The 17,544-nt window shown below is 45.3% G+C and overlaps 1 protein-coding gene across 2 annotated transcripts; it reads right to left on the bottom strand.

Annotated features, from left to right (window-relative positions):
- Window positions 1–474: 474 nt before the first annotated feature.
- Window positions 475–10,859, bottom strand: RBM24 (RNA binding motif protein 24). 2 transcript variants are annotated; one of them, XM_021697063.1, is made up of 4 exons: window positions 10,657–10,859; window positions 9,314–9,437; window positions 7,766–7,820; window positions 475–841 (listed from the first exon to the last, which is right to left on the bottom strand). In XM_021697063.1, the coding sequence occupies exons 1-4, from the start codon at window positions 10,822–10,824 to the stop codon at window positions 475–477; spliced, it is 714 nt and encodes a 237-aa protein (XP_021552738.1). In that variant the 5' UTR covers window positions 10,825–10,859. The 2 variants fall into 2 exon arrangements, with proteins under 2 accessions (XP_021552738.1, XP_021552739.1); XM_021697064.1 differs by having other exon boundaries at window positions 10,606–10,824.
- Window positions 10,860–17,544: the final 6,685 nt, after the last annotated feature.

The raw sequence follows: 17,544 nt of genomic DNA, 5'->3' as shown, positions 1-17,544 counted from the left end.
TCTGCTTTTAAAGGTTATTCAAGCTACATATTGCTCACTCTGTATTCCCTGGTTCGACTAGATTCAAATAGCATCTCCTAACTTGTAAAAGGCAGTTTGCTTCCCTGATACTATAAAAAGAGCAAAAATAAAAATCCCGTTATAAAAGTGAAGTTCCACTGTTTACTCCCACTTTCCTTGACTCAGGCTCTCTTTGGGATCGATTTCCAAAACTGCGCCCACTCCCCTCTCTCTCTCTCATCTACGACACTACTGGAGTATAAAAAAAAAAAAAAGAATTCTGCTTCACTAGACCATTTTTTTGGTTTTTTTTTTTTTTTTTGGGTTCGCTTTTTTTGTTTTTTTTTGTTTTTTTTTTTTTTTTTTCCCTCCGGAAAGCTGTTAAGTCGATGTTAACTCGCCTTACCTACGACACGTCGGGCAATGGGGGAGGGGAGGGGGGGGAAACGAGTCGACTCTGGTCACGTGGCCGCTCTACTGCATGCGGTCGGTCTGCAGCTGCTGCGGCTGGTACTGGCCGAAGGCTGCGGCCGCGGCCGCGGCGGCGGCGGCGGCGGCGGCCGTCCCGGGGGCGGCGGCGGCGATTGGCTGCTGCACGGCGTAGCCGTAGCCCCCCGCCGTGACGTAGCCGGCGGCGGCCGGCGAGGCCGCGTACGGGTACTGGTCGTAGGCGGCGGCGGCGGCGGCGGCGGCGGCGGCGGCCGCCGAGTACTGGGCGTAGGCGGCGCCCGTGTAGTCGATGTAAGGGGTGGTGGAGGCGGCGGCGGCCGTGGGCTGCACGTGCGGGATGACCACGCCGGGCTGCACGAACGCCTGCGGGTACACGTAGTGGGCGGGGATCCTGCGGACAAACGGGACACCGAGTCAGGCGCCGCTGGCCCCCCTGGTCTGCAGCGCGGCTCGTTCAGAGATCAGACAGACTCAAATTTAGTGGTTATTACGAGCATAGGGTTGCCACAATATCTCCTCGCCAGGGGTCCGTCGGAGTGCTCTAGGCGGTAGCCGGATCACGGAGCGCCCCCGAAAGGAATTCAGCGACAAAAGCATTGGGGGGGGGGCGGTGGGGGGGGGCGGGGGGATGCCCCTCCCTGCTGGAAGTTGGATTGAGGATCGGTTAAGAGAACCAACGCTTATCGTTCAGCAGCAGTTTGGCAAATAAATCAAGGTTCGTGAGGGCTACGCACCGGAGAGGTAGTGAATACATGCTTAATTGATTTTAAGACTTTGGAAAATTTTGCAATGAGTTCGTAAAACTGTAGCAAAGAGAAAAAAATTCTCAGCGGTGACTATAATAGGACTCCAAAGGTAATCCGTGATCGTTCAATTCCGGGGGGGGGGGGGGGGGAGGAGGGAGGGGGTTGGCCGATTTCCCAAAAGTAAAATAAATTTTTCCACAAAATCCATATGTTTATTATCATGGCAACCCTACTTGAAATTGCTATGCAGACTCAGCACACATTAATCTCTCTGCAACCTCAGTCACCCTTATTAAAAATAATGATGATACAAGAAGCAGGCGACAAAATAAAAAAGTTTAAAAGTGTGGTAAACACAGCAGAATCACACTTCTCAAACGAACTGTAGTGCAGCTCACTCTATCACAAGAGGCTGTTGTGGGAAGCTACAGAAATGCTATCAACATTCATGGCAGTGATTCCCAAAGAGATGTGCAGCACGCTTTTTGCCTTTCTTTCTTTCTTTCTCTCCATAAAATTCATAAGGACACAAGGGTCAACCAAACCTGTTTTGACTATCAGGCACCTGAAGGTCAGCCAGCTTGTTTATCTCTATGCAAGACAGACAGAAGGGGTTTTGGGGAAATGATGAGGTTGAGGGAAAAGGAAGGAATAGGAATATTTCTAAAAATTCATATAAACTTAAAATGTTTACATAACAAAATGAGTAAGGAAACATTTTTTTTTTTTTGCGCAAATAGGAATTCTTGTTTTATCCTCCAAATCAACAAATAGATTAGCATGTTGCTTTTAAATCTGCCCTACTCATAGATATTTGATACATATCAATTGTGTTATGTATTATCCTGTAAAAGTTCAAGAAACAAAATCAAGTACCTTTAACAATTATACATTCAGAGATCACATACAAGACACACTCCAATGACCTTACTTAGGAAGTTAATTTTGTTAAAAAAAATTAATCACAAGAGGTATTTTTAAGAAAACCCATGCATTTCAATTCTCACACTCTTGCGATTCATTACTGCCCCTTTAAAATGCTCCCATGAGTATCTGACTTATTTTCACCTTTCTTTAAAGCAATCTCCCTCAGAACCCCCTATATTTCTAAAAATATGACACTATAATGCCATCTGGTTGTTGGCAAAGCCAACGTAACAGGAAGTAGAAGCAACAAGTAGCAATCCTTATTTTAAAGTATTTTAAAGGAATCAAGACTGAAAACTTCACATTTAGGTTTCCGAAAACACAGATTTTTGCTTTGTCTTTTCAGAGTTTCACTGAAAGTCCTTATTAACGAACACCCATGGAAAAGATGAATTTATCATAGAGGGTAGTGAACTTTGACCCCAATGATAAAAATACACTCGATTTTACTAGGCTTGTAGATCTTTCCCAGTGCCAGGAGAAAACACGTCATCAAGTGTTTCTGAGGACACTTAGAGATGTTCTTAACTGCTTGTCAGAAACCAGACGCATGGTCATGCACATACTCCAAACTTTTCTCTAGGTCAGGTGACTGACTCACTCACAGCGACAGGTGTGGCTTTATGAAACCCGGTCCCTGGAGGCCGCCGCGACCACAATGTGCGGACACTGCAAAGAGAGCCTCCACTCAAGCCCGTTTACATGTGGTGATGGACAGCAGGGGCTGCAGCCGGGCTATTTTTGATCCTGTCATGCGACAAGGGTTTCCAGCGGGTAAAATGTCTTTATAAGGCCAAAGTAAAACATCTATCAACAGCGAAGTCCAGCCAGTATGAATCTCACTGACAGGGAAACATTAACCCCTATACTCCCAAAGCTCTAAGGACAACAGGATGGTTACCAGGTTTGTATCTTTGAAAGAATGCTGGTAACTGAAAATGAGTTTAGCCTATAAAAAGGCAGGATGAAGTGTGTGTGTGTGTGTGTGTGTGTGTGTGTGTGTGTGAAGAATGCACTATAAGATAGGCAGGGCTGCTTACAGGACTCTTGTCTCTGCACTGATTTTATATTAATAGTTTTCATTTGATAATGCCAACCAATGAGAGTGTAGAGTTCCCTGGCATATCAGAACCCTACATGAAGTCTGGCAAGGGTCAGGAATACGTCTGGAAGGCACATGAAATCCAGAGGCTCAGGGAAAGGAGAACCCAGAAGACCAAGGAGAGCCTAAAATACCTCCGTTCAGGAAGGAAGGCAGGAAAGGACCAAAGGCTAAGGTGGTGCTTCGGAAGCCATTCTTGCATTAGGAGGTCTTTTACTAGTTTAAGGAGCTCATGAAGGCAATCTGAGAATCTGTCTCCCCTACCTACCAGTGTCCCTTCCCTCAATTAATCACACAGTGGGCGTACCTAGCGGTTACAAAAGCACAAGAACAAGGCAGATACCTTGGGCAACTGTCAAAAAACACTGATTACATTTTCCTTTTCTTTTTCAGGTCCTCTGACATCTCTTTGTGACTTCTGACATCCTAACTGGTGTCCTCTTCCAGTCTATCACCAGACTGCTGGCAAAGTCTTCATTCCATTTGCTTGTTCTTATAACCTGTGGCCCCTTTGGCATGCTACGCCTTTTATGCTTCTGGCTCCAAAACATTCCTTCCAGTATTTCTTTCCACCTTTCCTTGAACCCGGGTCAGCTGGACTCCTCAGTGCTCCCTGGACAAGCCACGCATTTCTAGATCCTCACTTTGCTCATGCCGTCCCTTTGCTAGGGAAGCCAAACCTCATTCCATCTCTACCTGTTGAAATCCAAATCTTTTCCACCCTAGGTCTAGCGCTCACTCTGTAGAGAGCCTTCAGGAATTTGCTTCATGTTCTGGTCTCACACTTCTCATATGTGACATGAATCCAATTATTTCCAACCCTGAATTGCTGTGCATTAAATAACATTATCTACACGCAGAGCCTACAATGATGAATAAAGGAGGCACTCAATACAAGAGTACCTTATTCTCGACCATCCTTTAAAAATCTAGGTCAGCTTCTAACTCTTTCATGAAGACTTCTTGGGTCCCAAGAACCTGATGTCTCCCTCCTTGTCTTAAGCCACACCCTTCTGGGGGCTTCTCAGTTTTCTTACTAGATTACAAGGGAGAATGGAATTGTGTCTTTCTGGCTATAACTTGACAGAGGAAAGAACACAGCTTTTGAGGTCAGGAAAATCATGATTATGAACCTAGAACCAGACTCTATTACTTATTAGCCCTGTGGCAAGTTAATTAACCTCTCTGTATCTGTTTTTTCACCCATGGAAAGAACATTCACTGGCTGACATGAACAGCTTGAGTCAAATAAGTACTGTGAGAATTACATGATTTATGTAAATCTCTTACTAGTACCAGGCATGTAGGAGATGTTCACTTAATGTTACTGTCCCTCCTGCCCCCCCTTAGTGGATAGTATAGTATCTAGTACAGTGTTAATACAACTAGCATAAAGCTGAGCACTTAAGGGGCACCTGGGTGGCTCAGTCGTTTAGGCTTCTGCCTTCAGCTCAGGTCGTGATCTCCGGGTCCTGGGATCGAGCCCCGCATCGGGCTCCACACTCAGTGGGGAGTCTGCTTCTCCTTCCCCTTCTGCCCCTCCCCACCTCTCTCTCTCTCTCTCTCTCTCTCTCTCTGTCTGTCTCAAATAAATAAATAAACTCTTCAACCCCCCCCCAAAACCCTGAGCACTTAAAAGTATACTCAATAAATGTTTAAGGGTATTTCAAACTGCTCTAAACCAGCCTAGAATTTTCTACTCACAGATGCATAGTCTTTCCTCTCTAAGGTTTCAATAAGAAAATGCTTCTTGCAACCAGGAAGTATTTCTAAGACATTGTTTAGCAAATGCACGAGTCTCTATACATCTGCCCACTGTGTTGCATCAGAAATTCCTTCAAGCCAGGATTTTCTCTTGAAAAGCCCAGTAAATGGCCCCCTTAAATGGGGGCCATTTAAGGACCACATAAAAAATAGTTCAGTTACTAGAACTTCAAAGAAGTCAAGTAAGATTAAAAATTCTCAAGCTTTTTTCCAGGCCTAAAATAAAAACGTGTGGCATTCCAACAGAATTGAGGATGACCAGGTGTGATTTGTTAGGTACAGACTCTGGGAATTAGAGCAGTGTTAAAGAACCCCTTAAAAAAAGAAAAGAGAAAGCCTGCAATGCTATCTATTTCTAATAAGAATCTCAAGTTCAAACAACTTATGCAAACAGTAATAATCACCATCCTTTATAAAGACAGCTTAATATTAGCAGGGATGAACAACAAAAGGTTACTATCAAAGCATACTTGATTTAAAATTTCCATAGGACATTTTATTCTGGTTATTCTTATTTTCCTTGTGCTACTTTCTTTCTCAAGGATCAATGCAGACTACCACAGCCAGTCCAAATTTCTATGTCCAGCTCTCAATATCTTCCATAAACAGTCTGGTTTCTCCATGCACTAAATCTTTTTCTCTTCTCTGCCTTTGCTTATGTTCACCTCATCCTACAGTCCTCAGGCATGTCCCTTGCTCCTGTTACCTGTCCAGGACATACCCACTGGTCCAAGACTAGTTCAAGTCCCATGAAGCCTTGTGCACCTCTCCAATTCTCCTGTTTTCTTGCTATTCTGAATTCCTTTTGTCCTAAATACCAAGTATCTTAGCAACTAGTAGTTCTTGATTGGTTTGTGTTAGTTTTGCAGTCTCCTTATTTTGTATCACCTACTTAGCACAGAAAAACATAAACACATGCTAATACCTGTTGATCGATTTAGCCGCATAACTGTTTCAAGACTATTATTGTGAGATCATGACTAAGTTTATCACCACTTCTTAGGATGTATGTTCTCCTCCCTAATCCCACCTTACACGTAGTCTAGACGAATGAGGAGAGGACCCACAGAAGTAGCTGGACCCATCAACCCACTATTTGTTGTTGGTACCCAGGATGGTTGGGATGGGGCACTGATAAATAGCTATGAGGTATGAGGGCCCTTTCTAATCATATTGGACAGAATACTCTCCCACGGTTTTAAAAAGTAAGAGTTGGCGGGAAGGTGAAGAATCCCTATGTTAAAGGGAGGGTTTTAAGAAGGTATTCATGGAAAACAACCTGGCCCTACCAAGTGCAATGATTATTACTTTTTCTGGTCTATCCTTGGAGACACATAAGGTGGGATATCTATCTATCTATCTATCTATCTATCTATCTATCTATCTATCATCTATCTATCATCTATCTATCTATCTATCTATCTATCTATCTATCTATCTATCTATCTATCTATCTATCTATCTATCTAGAATCTGACCTTCCAGGTTACACAGGTAGATATTTAGGTGCTAAACTAGAGAAGAAACGATAGCTGAGGATAAAACGCCTCTTGAGCAATTAGACTATTTAAAAAGCTGAAATCTCTGTCACTAGAGTTCTAGCAATGTCAATCAGGTAGAATACAGCCCAAACAGACTCTAAGTAGTCCGAGTAAATTTAGGTGGTAGGGATCGCCCACTTATGTTGTCTGAACAGAAGGGAAAGACGGGCACTCAGAGGAGGAAAGCTGGTAATCACAGAGCCCAAAGGGAACACAAAGATGAGCAGCCTGTTCACCCGAGTTAGGTCTGAAAGGTGAAAGTGCCACTCGACTCAAAAAACTGGCTAGTGTCAGTGAAATCTGATGAGTGTTTGTTGAACCTTTAAATGAGAAGGCCTAAAAGTGGATATACATTGCAAAAGAAAGAACCCCATTCCCAGAAAACTCCCCAGTAAAACAGAAACTTAGGACATGCAAGCAATGAATCTGTATTCTCACAGAGGGAAATCACACAATTTAGCACTCACTACAAAAATGTGGTTAAGTGGAAGTCACAGGCTACAGCTTAAAAGCAAGAAAAAAAAAAAAAGGCCCTTTGCTTCCCATGGCAAAGTCAAAAGTCAACACTCCTCAACACCACCACCAAAACCAAAAACACAAAGAGCCCCTTCCCCGAGGAAAAGAAAACACTTTCACTACAGCTCTTTTCAATTAAGTAAAAAGCACACAGTTTAGCTATCAACACCACTTCATTACTGTAATAAATAAAATAAAGCACACGGAGGTCTATTGACTATTGTGAAAAATAAAACAACACCAACATCCATGCATCGTTAATCACCATCTGAGCTTGTGTGTCTGAGTCTACTGGTTACAGAGTTTAATTCCAAACAGAACTATTCCACCTCTTATCATCGTATCCTTCTGATCAGTTAGCTTAACTGTATACGAGCCCTGTCAGGTTAGAAAGAGATAAATAACATTGAGTCAAGTTGAACAGTAATCATGGTGCTGGGACACAATCGTCTTGTACACAAGTCATACCTGGTAGTTTTGTTTTGTTTTGTTTTGTTAATCATAAGCTCAAAATTTGTCTGGTTTGGAGGCTGCAAACTTGGTCAGTAACTTGACTCATCTAAAAATATTTATATTATCAGCATCAAAAAGGTACAAACATATATAAATATGTATCACAAGGAACATTCTGTGACATGATGGTCTCGTCTGTATATAACAGAGGCAGGTTAACAGATGATACTTATCAAAACTTAGGAGGGCCTGATGAACTGACTTACCCAAAAGGTCTTTGTATGAGGGCTGGATGAAGTTGTTGAACACCGAAGGCAAAACCTAACAATAAAACATACCACATTCTCTATTTGTGCATGGTTAGGCATTTATTACTCCTACATATTAAAATGCAATCACAACTTTCACTTGGAGAAGATCACCATTCTTTTGATGCTTTACAGAAAATATTATAAATATTATATATATTACAAATATATATATTTGAAAATTCTTTTTACTGATGTTATCATTATAGATATATATTATAAATATATACATACATATATTTAAAAGTTCTTTTTACTAATGTTATCATGGACCCAAGTAAAAATTTTAATAGGCTACAGGTGGAAACTAAAAATTATCTGCAAAGTTTGACAGTCATACAAGAAGACCGTAGAAAATTAGGCCAGGGAAAAATTCTTGTGGAATGAAACCAGGAACAACAGGACTTGATAATGAAGTTACATGTCACAAATATTCCTGCAATTCTGAATCATGATCTATAAAAAGTCTTTGTAATTTGGAACATGCTGGACAATGCTTTGGAAGATTATGGGTTTTACAGATTATGGTATTAAAAATGCACAAAAACAAAGTCTCCTTTTCTGGATAGCACACACACAAACACAAGTCTTTTAATGTTCACGGATATGGGCACATGCACTCACTTTCTTGACAATCTAGTTCCCTAGTAAATCCATTTGGATGGAAGTGTCAACCTCTTTCCAAAATTTCGGATGGAAACACTTGAGTGAAGAGTATAATGACTTAACAAAACAGAGTTGCTTACCCAAGAAAAAGATTACCATTTGCTCAACAGTCAACTCTTAATCATTCATGCTAATGGTAAAGGCAGTGTTGTAAATAATCCAAAAGGTCAAATTTTCACATAGACAAAAGCCTGCTTCCCTTTTGACGACTAATAGCTGCATGACTTTGAAGTAAAACATTTTCCATCTCTAAGTGTCAGTTTATCTGTTACACGAGGGCCCAGGCGTACCTGAAATCTCCCCATTTTCTTTGATTACTAATAGTCTTGTGATTTTATGTTAAAGCTTTACCATCCAGACACCACCCCCTACCCCTAGGCTTCTCCTGGGTCAGTGTTCAAGTTGGATTGCCCGCTCTGAGCACAGGGCCGCTGGTGGTAGAAGGAGAGACAACAGTATGTAGGGAAGTATAACTAGCCAGAGGTGACACATTTGGCCCACAAAATCCACATGTGAATGATCTACAAGTGGCGAGAAACTGGAAAATAAAAGAGTAGACTGACTGTATGTCATACCTGAAACAGATGAGTCAAGCCTAAGTCTGGGTGGGTACAAACTGTCCAGACCCTCAAGATCTACTTTTGCACATAGGTACATTTCAAGTCCTGCAAGAGCCGGTGACAACGCTCATTTAATATCTTGATAGAATAACCAGCCATGGTTCAACTTTACTAAACATCTACAATGTCTTCTGAAACAGGGATTCATTCTATTCAGAAGTTGCGGGGGGGGGGGTCCTCAAGATGGGGGGGTGGAGTGGGTAGGAGGAACATTTCTTACCTGGTTGCATGATCCTTGGTTTTGCTCCCAAGTATGCCAGATTCACATTGGCCTTCCTGCCATCAATGATGGGGTTCGGATCCTTGCAGGCTCTCTCAGCAGCAGCTCGGTCAGCCATGGTGACCTTAGCAACATACACACACACACACATACATACAAAGCTCTAAATCAACCCCTGAAGGAAACCAAGAATCACACTGGAGAAGTCATTCATGAGAAAACTGAGGGGGTTCTTAAACTCTTTCTTTCTCTTTTTTCTTTCTTTCTTTTCTTCCTTTCTTTCTCTTCCTTCCTTCCTTCTTTCTCTCTCTCTCTCTTTCTTTTCTTCCTTCCTTCCTTCCCTCCTTTTCCTTTTTCTTTTCCTGGAACTTACTCCTTAATCCCCCGTCAAAAAAGAAAAGAAAAGAAAAGAAAAAACAGAGAGGAAGAAAGAAACAACCCCCTCCTGACACCCCCAAAGTCTTCAGGGCGCTAGTAGGGCCTAGCAGGGAGTCGGAAGCCTGAATTCCGTCTTGCAACTCTAGATCCTCCCTCCCCGACTGCCCCCCCCCACCAGGTCCCTACCCAGCCCAAGAGGCACGGTTTGCTTTAAAGAAAGTCCAGCCTCACATCCAGCCGGTGCTCCCAACCATCAGCAAGCACTCCCTAACGACCATAGCTATTGTCCTACTCTGGAGCTCCCGGCTCTCCAGCAGCTGAATTTGCACGCTTAAATCCCCAGGAGGCTTAATATGCTCTCCTTCAGTTCAGCAAAGAGCTAGAGGATCATCTTTTTAAAGAATCCATCTTTGCCATTTAAAAAAAAGTGGGGGGTGGCATAAGGAGTAGAGCCCTAGACCTCCTAGGGTGTCCCCTCCCCGCCCCAGCCAGAACGCCTGAAGACACGCATTTTCACAAAGCAACAGCGCGCTTAACCACCGGCCTCCAACCCCGGCGTGCCGATTCCGAGGGGCTGCGGCCCCTCCCTCCCAGCCCCGCGCACCCGCAAATCCAGCAGTGGTTAGTTCTCTCCTTCCACCCCCGCTCCGCCTGTCCCCCCGACACCGCAGGGCGCTGGGTCCCCTCGAAACCCCGCGAGGCAGCAGAGCCCTCCCTCCCCCAGCTCCGCGGCGCGAACTTTCAGTTCAGCCGGGAGCAAAGGGGCAGCGCCGCCCGCATCCGCGGGGTTCTCACATTGTCACCCCGACCCCCCCCCGGCAACCCCCGCCCCCCCCCCCCGAGGCCCTGCGCCGCCCGAGCCTCCCCGCCCCCGCGGTCCTCGATTTCCCCGCCGGGCCTTTTGTCGCCCCCACCCCACCCTCCCCAACCCCAAGCCCACGCCAGCCCGCAGCCGCGCAACTTACAAATCCGTAGCCCCGGGACTTGCCCGTCTGCCGGTCGGTGATGACCACCGCCTCCTCGATCTCGCCGAAGACCTCGAAGTACTTGCGCAGGCTGGCGTCGGTGGTGTGGTAGGGCAGCCCCCCGACAAAGATCTTGGTGTACGTCGTGTCCTTCTGGGTCGTGTGCATCTTCGCGCCCGCCCCGCGGCTCGGGCTCCGACTGCGGCTGCGGCTGCGGCTCGGGCAGCGGCTGCGCCGCCTCCTCCGGCTCCGCGTCTCCCGCACCCTCTCGCGGCCGCCGGGGGCCAAGGGCGAGCCCGGGGGCGAGGGCGGCGGCGCGGCGGGGGCGAGAGGCCGGGGGCGGCCGAGGGCGCGGGGCGCGCGGCTTCCGAAGTCGCCAGCAGCCCCGGAGACTTGACTTCGCTCTCTCCTCCCGCCCCCCCTGCCGGTCACTGTACAAATTCTCCGGATCGTCTGGGTTAGGATCCTGTTCTATAGAATGTGCAAGCGGTTTCCACTCACCAGGCTGGGAAGCCAAAAATGAAAAAGAGAGGGTGGTCCTCGAGCGAAGAAGCGGGCGCGTTTAGAGGTAGATTTTTTTTTTCTTTCTTGGAAATTAGGTAGGTGTCTTGGGTGGGGCGTGGGTAGGGTCGGCCGCCAGCGCGTCCGGGCGCGGAGGTGGGCGGGCGGGCGGGGGGCGCGGCGGCGGGGCCGGGGGTGGGGGACTCCGCGCCGCTCAGGCTCCGGTTCTGTCCCTCCCGCCGCGGAAGCTGGAAGACAAGTGACGAGTACTGCTCTCCACCTCTCTGCTCCCTTCCCCCGCGGGCCGGGGGTCGGCGCCGGGCTGGGGAGGGGGCGGGCCGGACGCCTGCGATTGGCCGCGGCCGCACCTGGGGTGCCCGGCGCCGCCGCCCCCCAGCTGTTGGGAACAGCTGCTTCTCTCCCGGCGCGGCGCTGGGCCGCGGGGCTCGGGCTCTGGAGCCGACGCTGGGGTAGGGCTGGGGATGGCCCGAGGCGGCCTTGCTCTCGGCGGTCGCCTGCTCTAACCCGTCAAAGTCCTAGGGACTCGGCGCGGTCCTAGCCGGGGCTTGGGACGCACAGACTGCGTCCGAGGAGGGAGCTGCGCGTCGCTTTCCCAAAACGACGACGCGAGCTCTTTGCGCTCGGCCACGGTGACACGGCCGGCGACCTGGACTGACGAGCTGGGGGCCGGGAGGCCTGGGGCGGTTCGTGGAAAGGCCAGTTCCTTCCCGGGCGCGGAGGGGCCGGCAAGCTCGGCCAACGGCACCCGAGTCTGATAGTCTGGGGTCTGGAGAGTGAGAAGGAGGGTCCCCAACCTTCCTTGACCCTCGAAGAGCCAGTGCTGGGGAGAACCAGCGAGGCAGAGCCAGAAGGGAAGAACGCGGGGGGGGGGGGGGGAAGCCCCAACAAAAAACAGGTCTAGTGCTTGGGTGTGCTGGAGAAAAGCATTAGCTTTAATTGCTCACGGTCCCAGCCAAGCTAAGTAACCGTAGACACCACCTTCTATTTCAGAGGACCATAAATTAGTACTTTAGCCCCTACAGTTACCAAATTTGTGTTTCCTCCCTACTTATTCCACCCTAACTATTTGGGGAGATTGGTACAGATTTCTCATTATAAATCCTCTTCCCCCCCCCCCCCGAAGCAAAGAATTAATCTATTTCCTTCCATTTGAATTGCAGGAGTGTTTAGTGACTTGACCTCAACTGTTTTACTAGGATGTACTGTAGTTGTAAAAGGTGTAATTTTTTGAAATCGACTTGTTACATAACCACTGGTTTCTACCAGCAGACCTTTAAAGCATTTGTAGAAAATACAGACTTTAGTGCAACCCCTGTACATTTATTTTTTAATATCAGCTTTTTGCAACTTCTTTTTATCAAGAGTACATTCAATTAAGCATAAAATCCTTGTCATATTTGAGGTTTGGATGAAGGTATTTAATGTGAGCACAATGTTCCACCCACCCCTGTAGGAGGGGCATGATTTGCTTTTAAGTCATTTCCATCAGGAGTGTCTGTTGAAGTCCATACATTAATTGCCCCTGGGCTGAACCATTTAAAGCAGGTCAGTATGTTAACCTATTAGAGAAGCACATACTTGTGTTTCTCTTTCCAGGGTACTTTTGCAGTTAGCCCAGAAGGATGAGATACATTGCATTTGCCAAAGCGAACGAATGGGAATGCAAATATCCTCGAGCTTTTCACCTTGTTGCCTTCTGCCTGAAGTTGGCCTTTTGAGGTCATGAGTTTCTTTAAGTTTGAACCCCCAGCGGGTGATATGGAGAAATAAGAAATCCAAAGGTTTTTGGAAAATGTTTTAAAAATCCAATTGAAGGGGCGCCTGGGTGGCTCAGTCGGTTGAGCGGCTGCCTTCGGCTCAGGTCATGGTCCCAGGGTCCTGGGATCGAGCCCCGCGTCGGGCTCCCTGCTCCACGGGAAGCCTGCTTCTCCCTCTCCCACTCCCCCTGCTTGTGTTCCCTCTCTCGCTATGTCTCTCTCTCAAATAAATAAATAAAATCTTAAAAAAAAAATCCAACTGAAGAAAAACAAGGTACTTCACAGCTATATGAGAGCCAGAAAGGGAAATTGTAAATAGCACTCTCTCCTCATTGCTTAAGCAAAAGTACAAGTTTAAAAGAGACTCTGTGTACTGGTATGATGAAAGGTAGGTTTTAAAACTTAGAAAAACAAAGCAGCCTATGAAACAAAGGAGGCATGTTTTTTTAATATTCAACATCCATCTTGCTGGGTCACTGAAGAATTACTATACTTAGATGAGGCTCAGGCAAAAACTCTTGTGAGGGAGAAGCTATTCCAGAGAAGCCTGAAGGAGAAGAGTGACTTTGGCTATCTCACCTCTCTTCCTACCTGGATGAGGAGCCCACCCCGGAGGGGACTGTGATAATATCAGGGACGGAGGGTGTCTGGGAATGTGGCCAGCAGCTTGGATGTTCACTAAGTAAAGTGGTGAGATCTACAAGGAAATTCTGATCCCAGGTTGGGATAGCTGTGTCCTAGAACTCGGCTTCTGGAAACAAGATGCTTCCCTGCCATAGTCCCAGAGAAAATAATGCAGCCACCCTCCCTGAGCCCCATGCAGCCCCTGACTGGTGTGCTTTTATTCTTTCAATTGAGCGGTAAATATTTGGTAGCTTGGTTTGAAACTTTGTTCATTCCGTATGAAATGATGCCTGAATATTCCCGATTTTGAATTCCACAGATAATTAAAACATTACTAATCATCTGGTGTTATGTGATTGACAGAGAACAAAGGTTAAGAGAAAAAGAGATTCCTTATTTTCCATGCCGATTTAAATAGAAGCCTTAATTCCTACCCAGTTCAGCCTGAGAAACCGCGGAGTGCCCCTGACAGGCGGGCACTGGGCTAGAGCAACCCATTATTGATACTGGGTTTTGTTTTCTATCTGCTCAAAGGTCGGTTCAGTTACAAGGGCCAGAACCATTCCTGGTGGTTTTGTGAACCTGAGCCATTGGACCATGTAGCTTTGGGGCCGTAAAATCTTCCTGAATTCAAACTTTCAAGGTTATTAAGTACCAAATATTTCTGCATAATTACCCATTACAAAGTCAAGTTTGAAAAACAATACTTGAGTAATCCTTTTGCTTTCTCAGCTGCTTTTGGCAGCGAAGAACACTTGTATATTCACAGAGCTTGTGCAATATGATGTGTACTTCTTAGGAAAGAAAGAACCATAAAATACTTTAAAAGTTATAAATAGGTTCCAAGCTTGTCCTATCCAAATTAGTACATATGGATGGCCCTGAATCCTCGGTTCCTACACCATGGAAAGATCGGTAATATTTTATTACTTACAGGAAATTATTGTCCACTCTGTTCAAACTCTTTATTTGGCTATTAATGGAGGGAACCAAATGGACAGGTTTTCCATTCTTTTATCTATTTTCTCCCCCCATCCCGTTAAATTGATCATGGAGATCAACTCCAGGGCCAAGACTTATGGAGAATTGTGAGAAAAGAGGGGAATATTTCACGAAGGTAGAGAAGCAATCCTCCAGCTCATGGAGATGTCTGCTCCAGGGACAGCGTTGCTTTGGATAGTAAGTCACCTGCGGGCAGGGTTGGCCCCTTGGATGTCACTGTATTTCCTGCAGGTCCGTGAGATCCTCCGCAGAGTTCTACACATATACACACAGAAGAAATATTTACTGAAGAGAATTGGTATGTTAAAGCTATCTACCTGCAAGCGTGATGGGGAAAAATACATTCTTTCCTTTTTTATGATCTTATTTATTTATTTGAGAGAGAGCATGTGCACGTGAGCACAAGCAGGGGCGAAGGGGCAGAAGGAGAAGCAGACTCCTCGCTGAGCAGGGAGCTGATGTGGGACTCGATCCCAGGACCCTGAGATCATGACCTGAGCCAAAGGCAGACGCTTAACCGACTGAACCACCCAAGCATCCCCAGAACACATTCTTTTTTTCAAATTTTATTATGTTATGTTAGTCACCATACAATACATCATTGGTTTTTGATGTGGTGATCCACGATCCATTGTTTTCATATAACACCCAGTGCTCCGTGCAGTACGTGCCCTCCTTAATACCCATCACCGGGCTAACCAATCCCCCCTCCCCCCTCCCCTCTAAAACCCTGTTTGTTTCTCAGGTCCATAGTCTCTCATGGTTCATCTCTCCCTCCAATTCCCCTCGCCCATTTTTCCCTTCCTTCTCCTAATGTCCTCCATGCTATTCCTTATGTTCCACAAATAAGTGAAACCCTATGATAATTGACTTTCTCTGCTTGACTTATTTCGCTTAGCATAATCTCCTCCAGTCCCATCCATGTTGATGTAAAAGTTGGGTATTCATCTTTTCTGATGGCTGAGTAATATTCCATTGTATATATGGACCACATCTTCTTTATCCATTCATCTGTTGAAGGGCACCTCGGCTCTTTCCACAGTTTGGCTATTGCGGACATTGCTGCTGTGAACATTGGGGTGCATATGGCCCTTCTTTTCACTACATCTGTGTCTTTGGGGTAAATACCCAGTAGTGCAATCGCTGGGTCATAGGGTAACTCTATTTTTAAAGTTTTGAGGAACCTCCACACTGTTTTCCAAAGTGGCTATACCAACTTGCACACCCACCAACAGTGTAAGAGGGTTCCCCTTTCTCCACAACCTCTCCAACATTTGTTGTTTCTTTCCCTGTCCATTTTTGCCATTCTAACTGGTGTAAGGTGGTATCTCAGTGTGGTTTTGATTTGGATTTCCCTGATGGCTAATGATGATGAACATTTTTTCATGTGTCTGTTAGCCATTTGTATGTCTTCTTCATAGAAGTGTCTGTTCATCTCTTCTGCCCACTTTTTGACTTGATTATTTGTTTTTTGGGTGTTGAGTTTGAGAAGTTCTTTTCAGATCTTGGATACCAGCCCTTTATCTGTAGTGTCATTTGCAAATATCTTCTCCCATTCTGTGGGTTGCCTCTTTGTTTTGTTGACTGTTTCCTTTGCCGTGCAGAAGCTTTTTATCTTGATGAAGTCCCAAAAGTTCATTTTTGCTTTTGTTTCACTAGCTTTTGGAGATGTATCTTGAAAGAAGTTGCTGTGGCCGATGTCAAAGAGGTTACTGCCTATGTTTTCCTCTAGGATTTGGATGGATTCCTGTCTCACACTGAGGTCTTTCATCCACTTTGAGTTTATCTTTGTGAATGGTGTTAGAGAATGGTCGAGTTTCATTCTTCTGCATGTGGCTGTCCAATTTTCCCAGCACCATTTATTGAAGAGACTGTCTTTTTTCCATTGCATGTTTTTTCCTGCTTTGTCAAAGATTATTTAACCATAGAGTTGAGGGTCCATATCTGGGTTCTCTATTCTGTTCCATTGGTCTATATGTCTGTTTTTGTGCCAGTACCATGCTGTCTTGGTGATCACTGCTTTGTAATATAGCTTGAAATCGGGCAACGTGATGCCCCAGCTTTGTTTTTCTTTTTCAACATCTCCTTGGTGATTCGGGGTCTTTTCTGATTCCATACAAATTTTAGGATTGTTTGTTCCAGCACTTTGAAAAATGTCATTGGAATTTTGATCGGGATGGCATTGAAGGTATAGATTGCTCTGGGTAGCACAGACATTTTAACAATGTTTATTCTTCCGATCCATGAGCATGGAATATTTGTCCATCTTTTTGTGTCTTCTTCAATTTCTTTCATGAGTGTTTTGTAGTTCCTAGAGTATAGATCCTTTACCTCTTTGGTTAGGTTTATTCTGAGGTATCTTACGGTTTTTGGTGCTATTGTAAATGGAATCGTTTCTTTAATTTCTCTTTCTACAGTTGCGTTGTTAGTGTATAAGAAAGCACTTGATTTCTGTGCATTGATTTTGTATCCTGCCACATTACTGAATTGCTGTATGAGTTCTAGTAATTTGGGAGTGGAGTCTTTTGGGTTTTCCACATAAAGTATCATGTCGTCTGTGAAAAGAGAGAGTTTGACTTCTTCTTTGCCAATTTGAATACCTTTTATTTCTTTTTGTTGTCTGATTGCTGTTGCTAGGGCTTCTAGTACTATGTTGAACAACAGTGGTGAGAGTGGGCACCCTTGACGTGTTCCTGATCTTAAGGGAAAGGCTCTCAGCTTTTCCCCATTGAGGATGATATTTGCTGTGGGTTTTTCATAGATGGATTTTATGAGCTTGAGGAATGTTCCCTCTATCCCTATACTCTGGAGAGTTTTAATCAGGAAAGGATGTTGTATTTTGTCAAATGCTTTTTCTGCATCAATTGAGAGGACCACATGGTTCTTCTCCCTCCTCTTATTAATGTGTTCTATCACATTGATTGATTTGCGAATGTTGAACCACTCTTGCATCCCGGGGACAAATCCCACTTGGTCGTGGTGG

The sequence above is a fragment of the Neomonachus schauinslandi genome, chromosome 8, assembly GCF_002201575.2.
Source record: "Neomonachus schauinslandi chromosome 8, ASM220157v2, whole genome shotgun sequence".
NCBI classification, from domain to species: Eukaryota; Metazoa; Chordata; class Mammalia; order Carnivora; family Phocidae; genus Neomonachus; species Neomonachus schauinslandi.
This window is presented reverse-complemented; position numbering and strand designations above follow the sequence as displayed.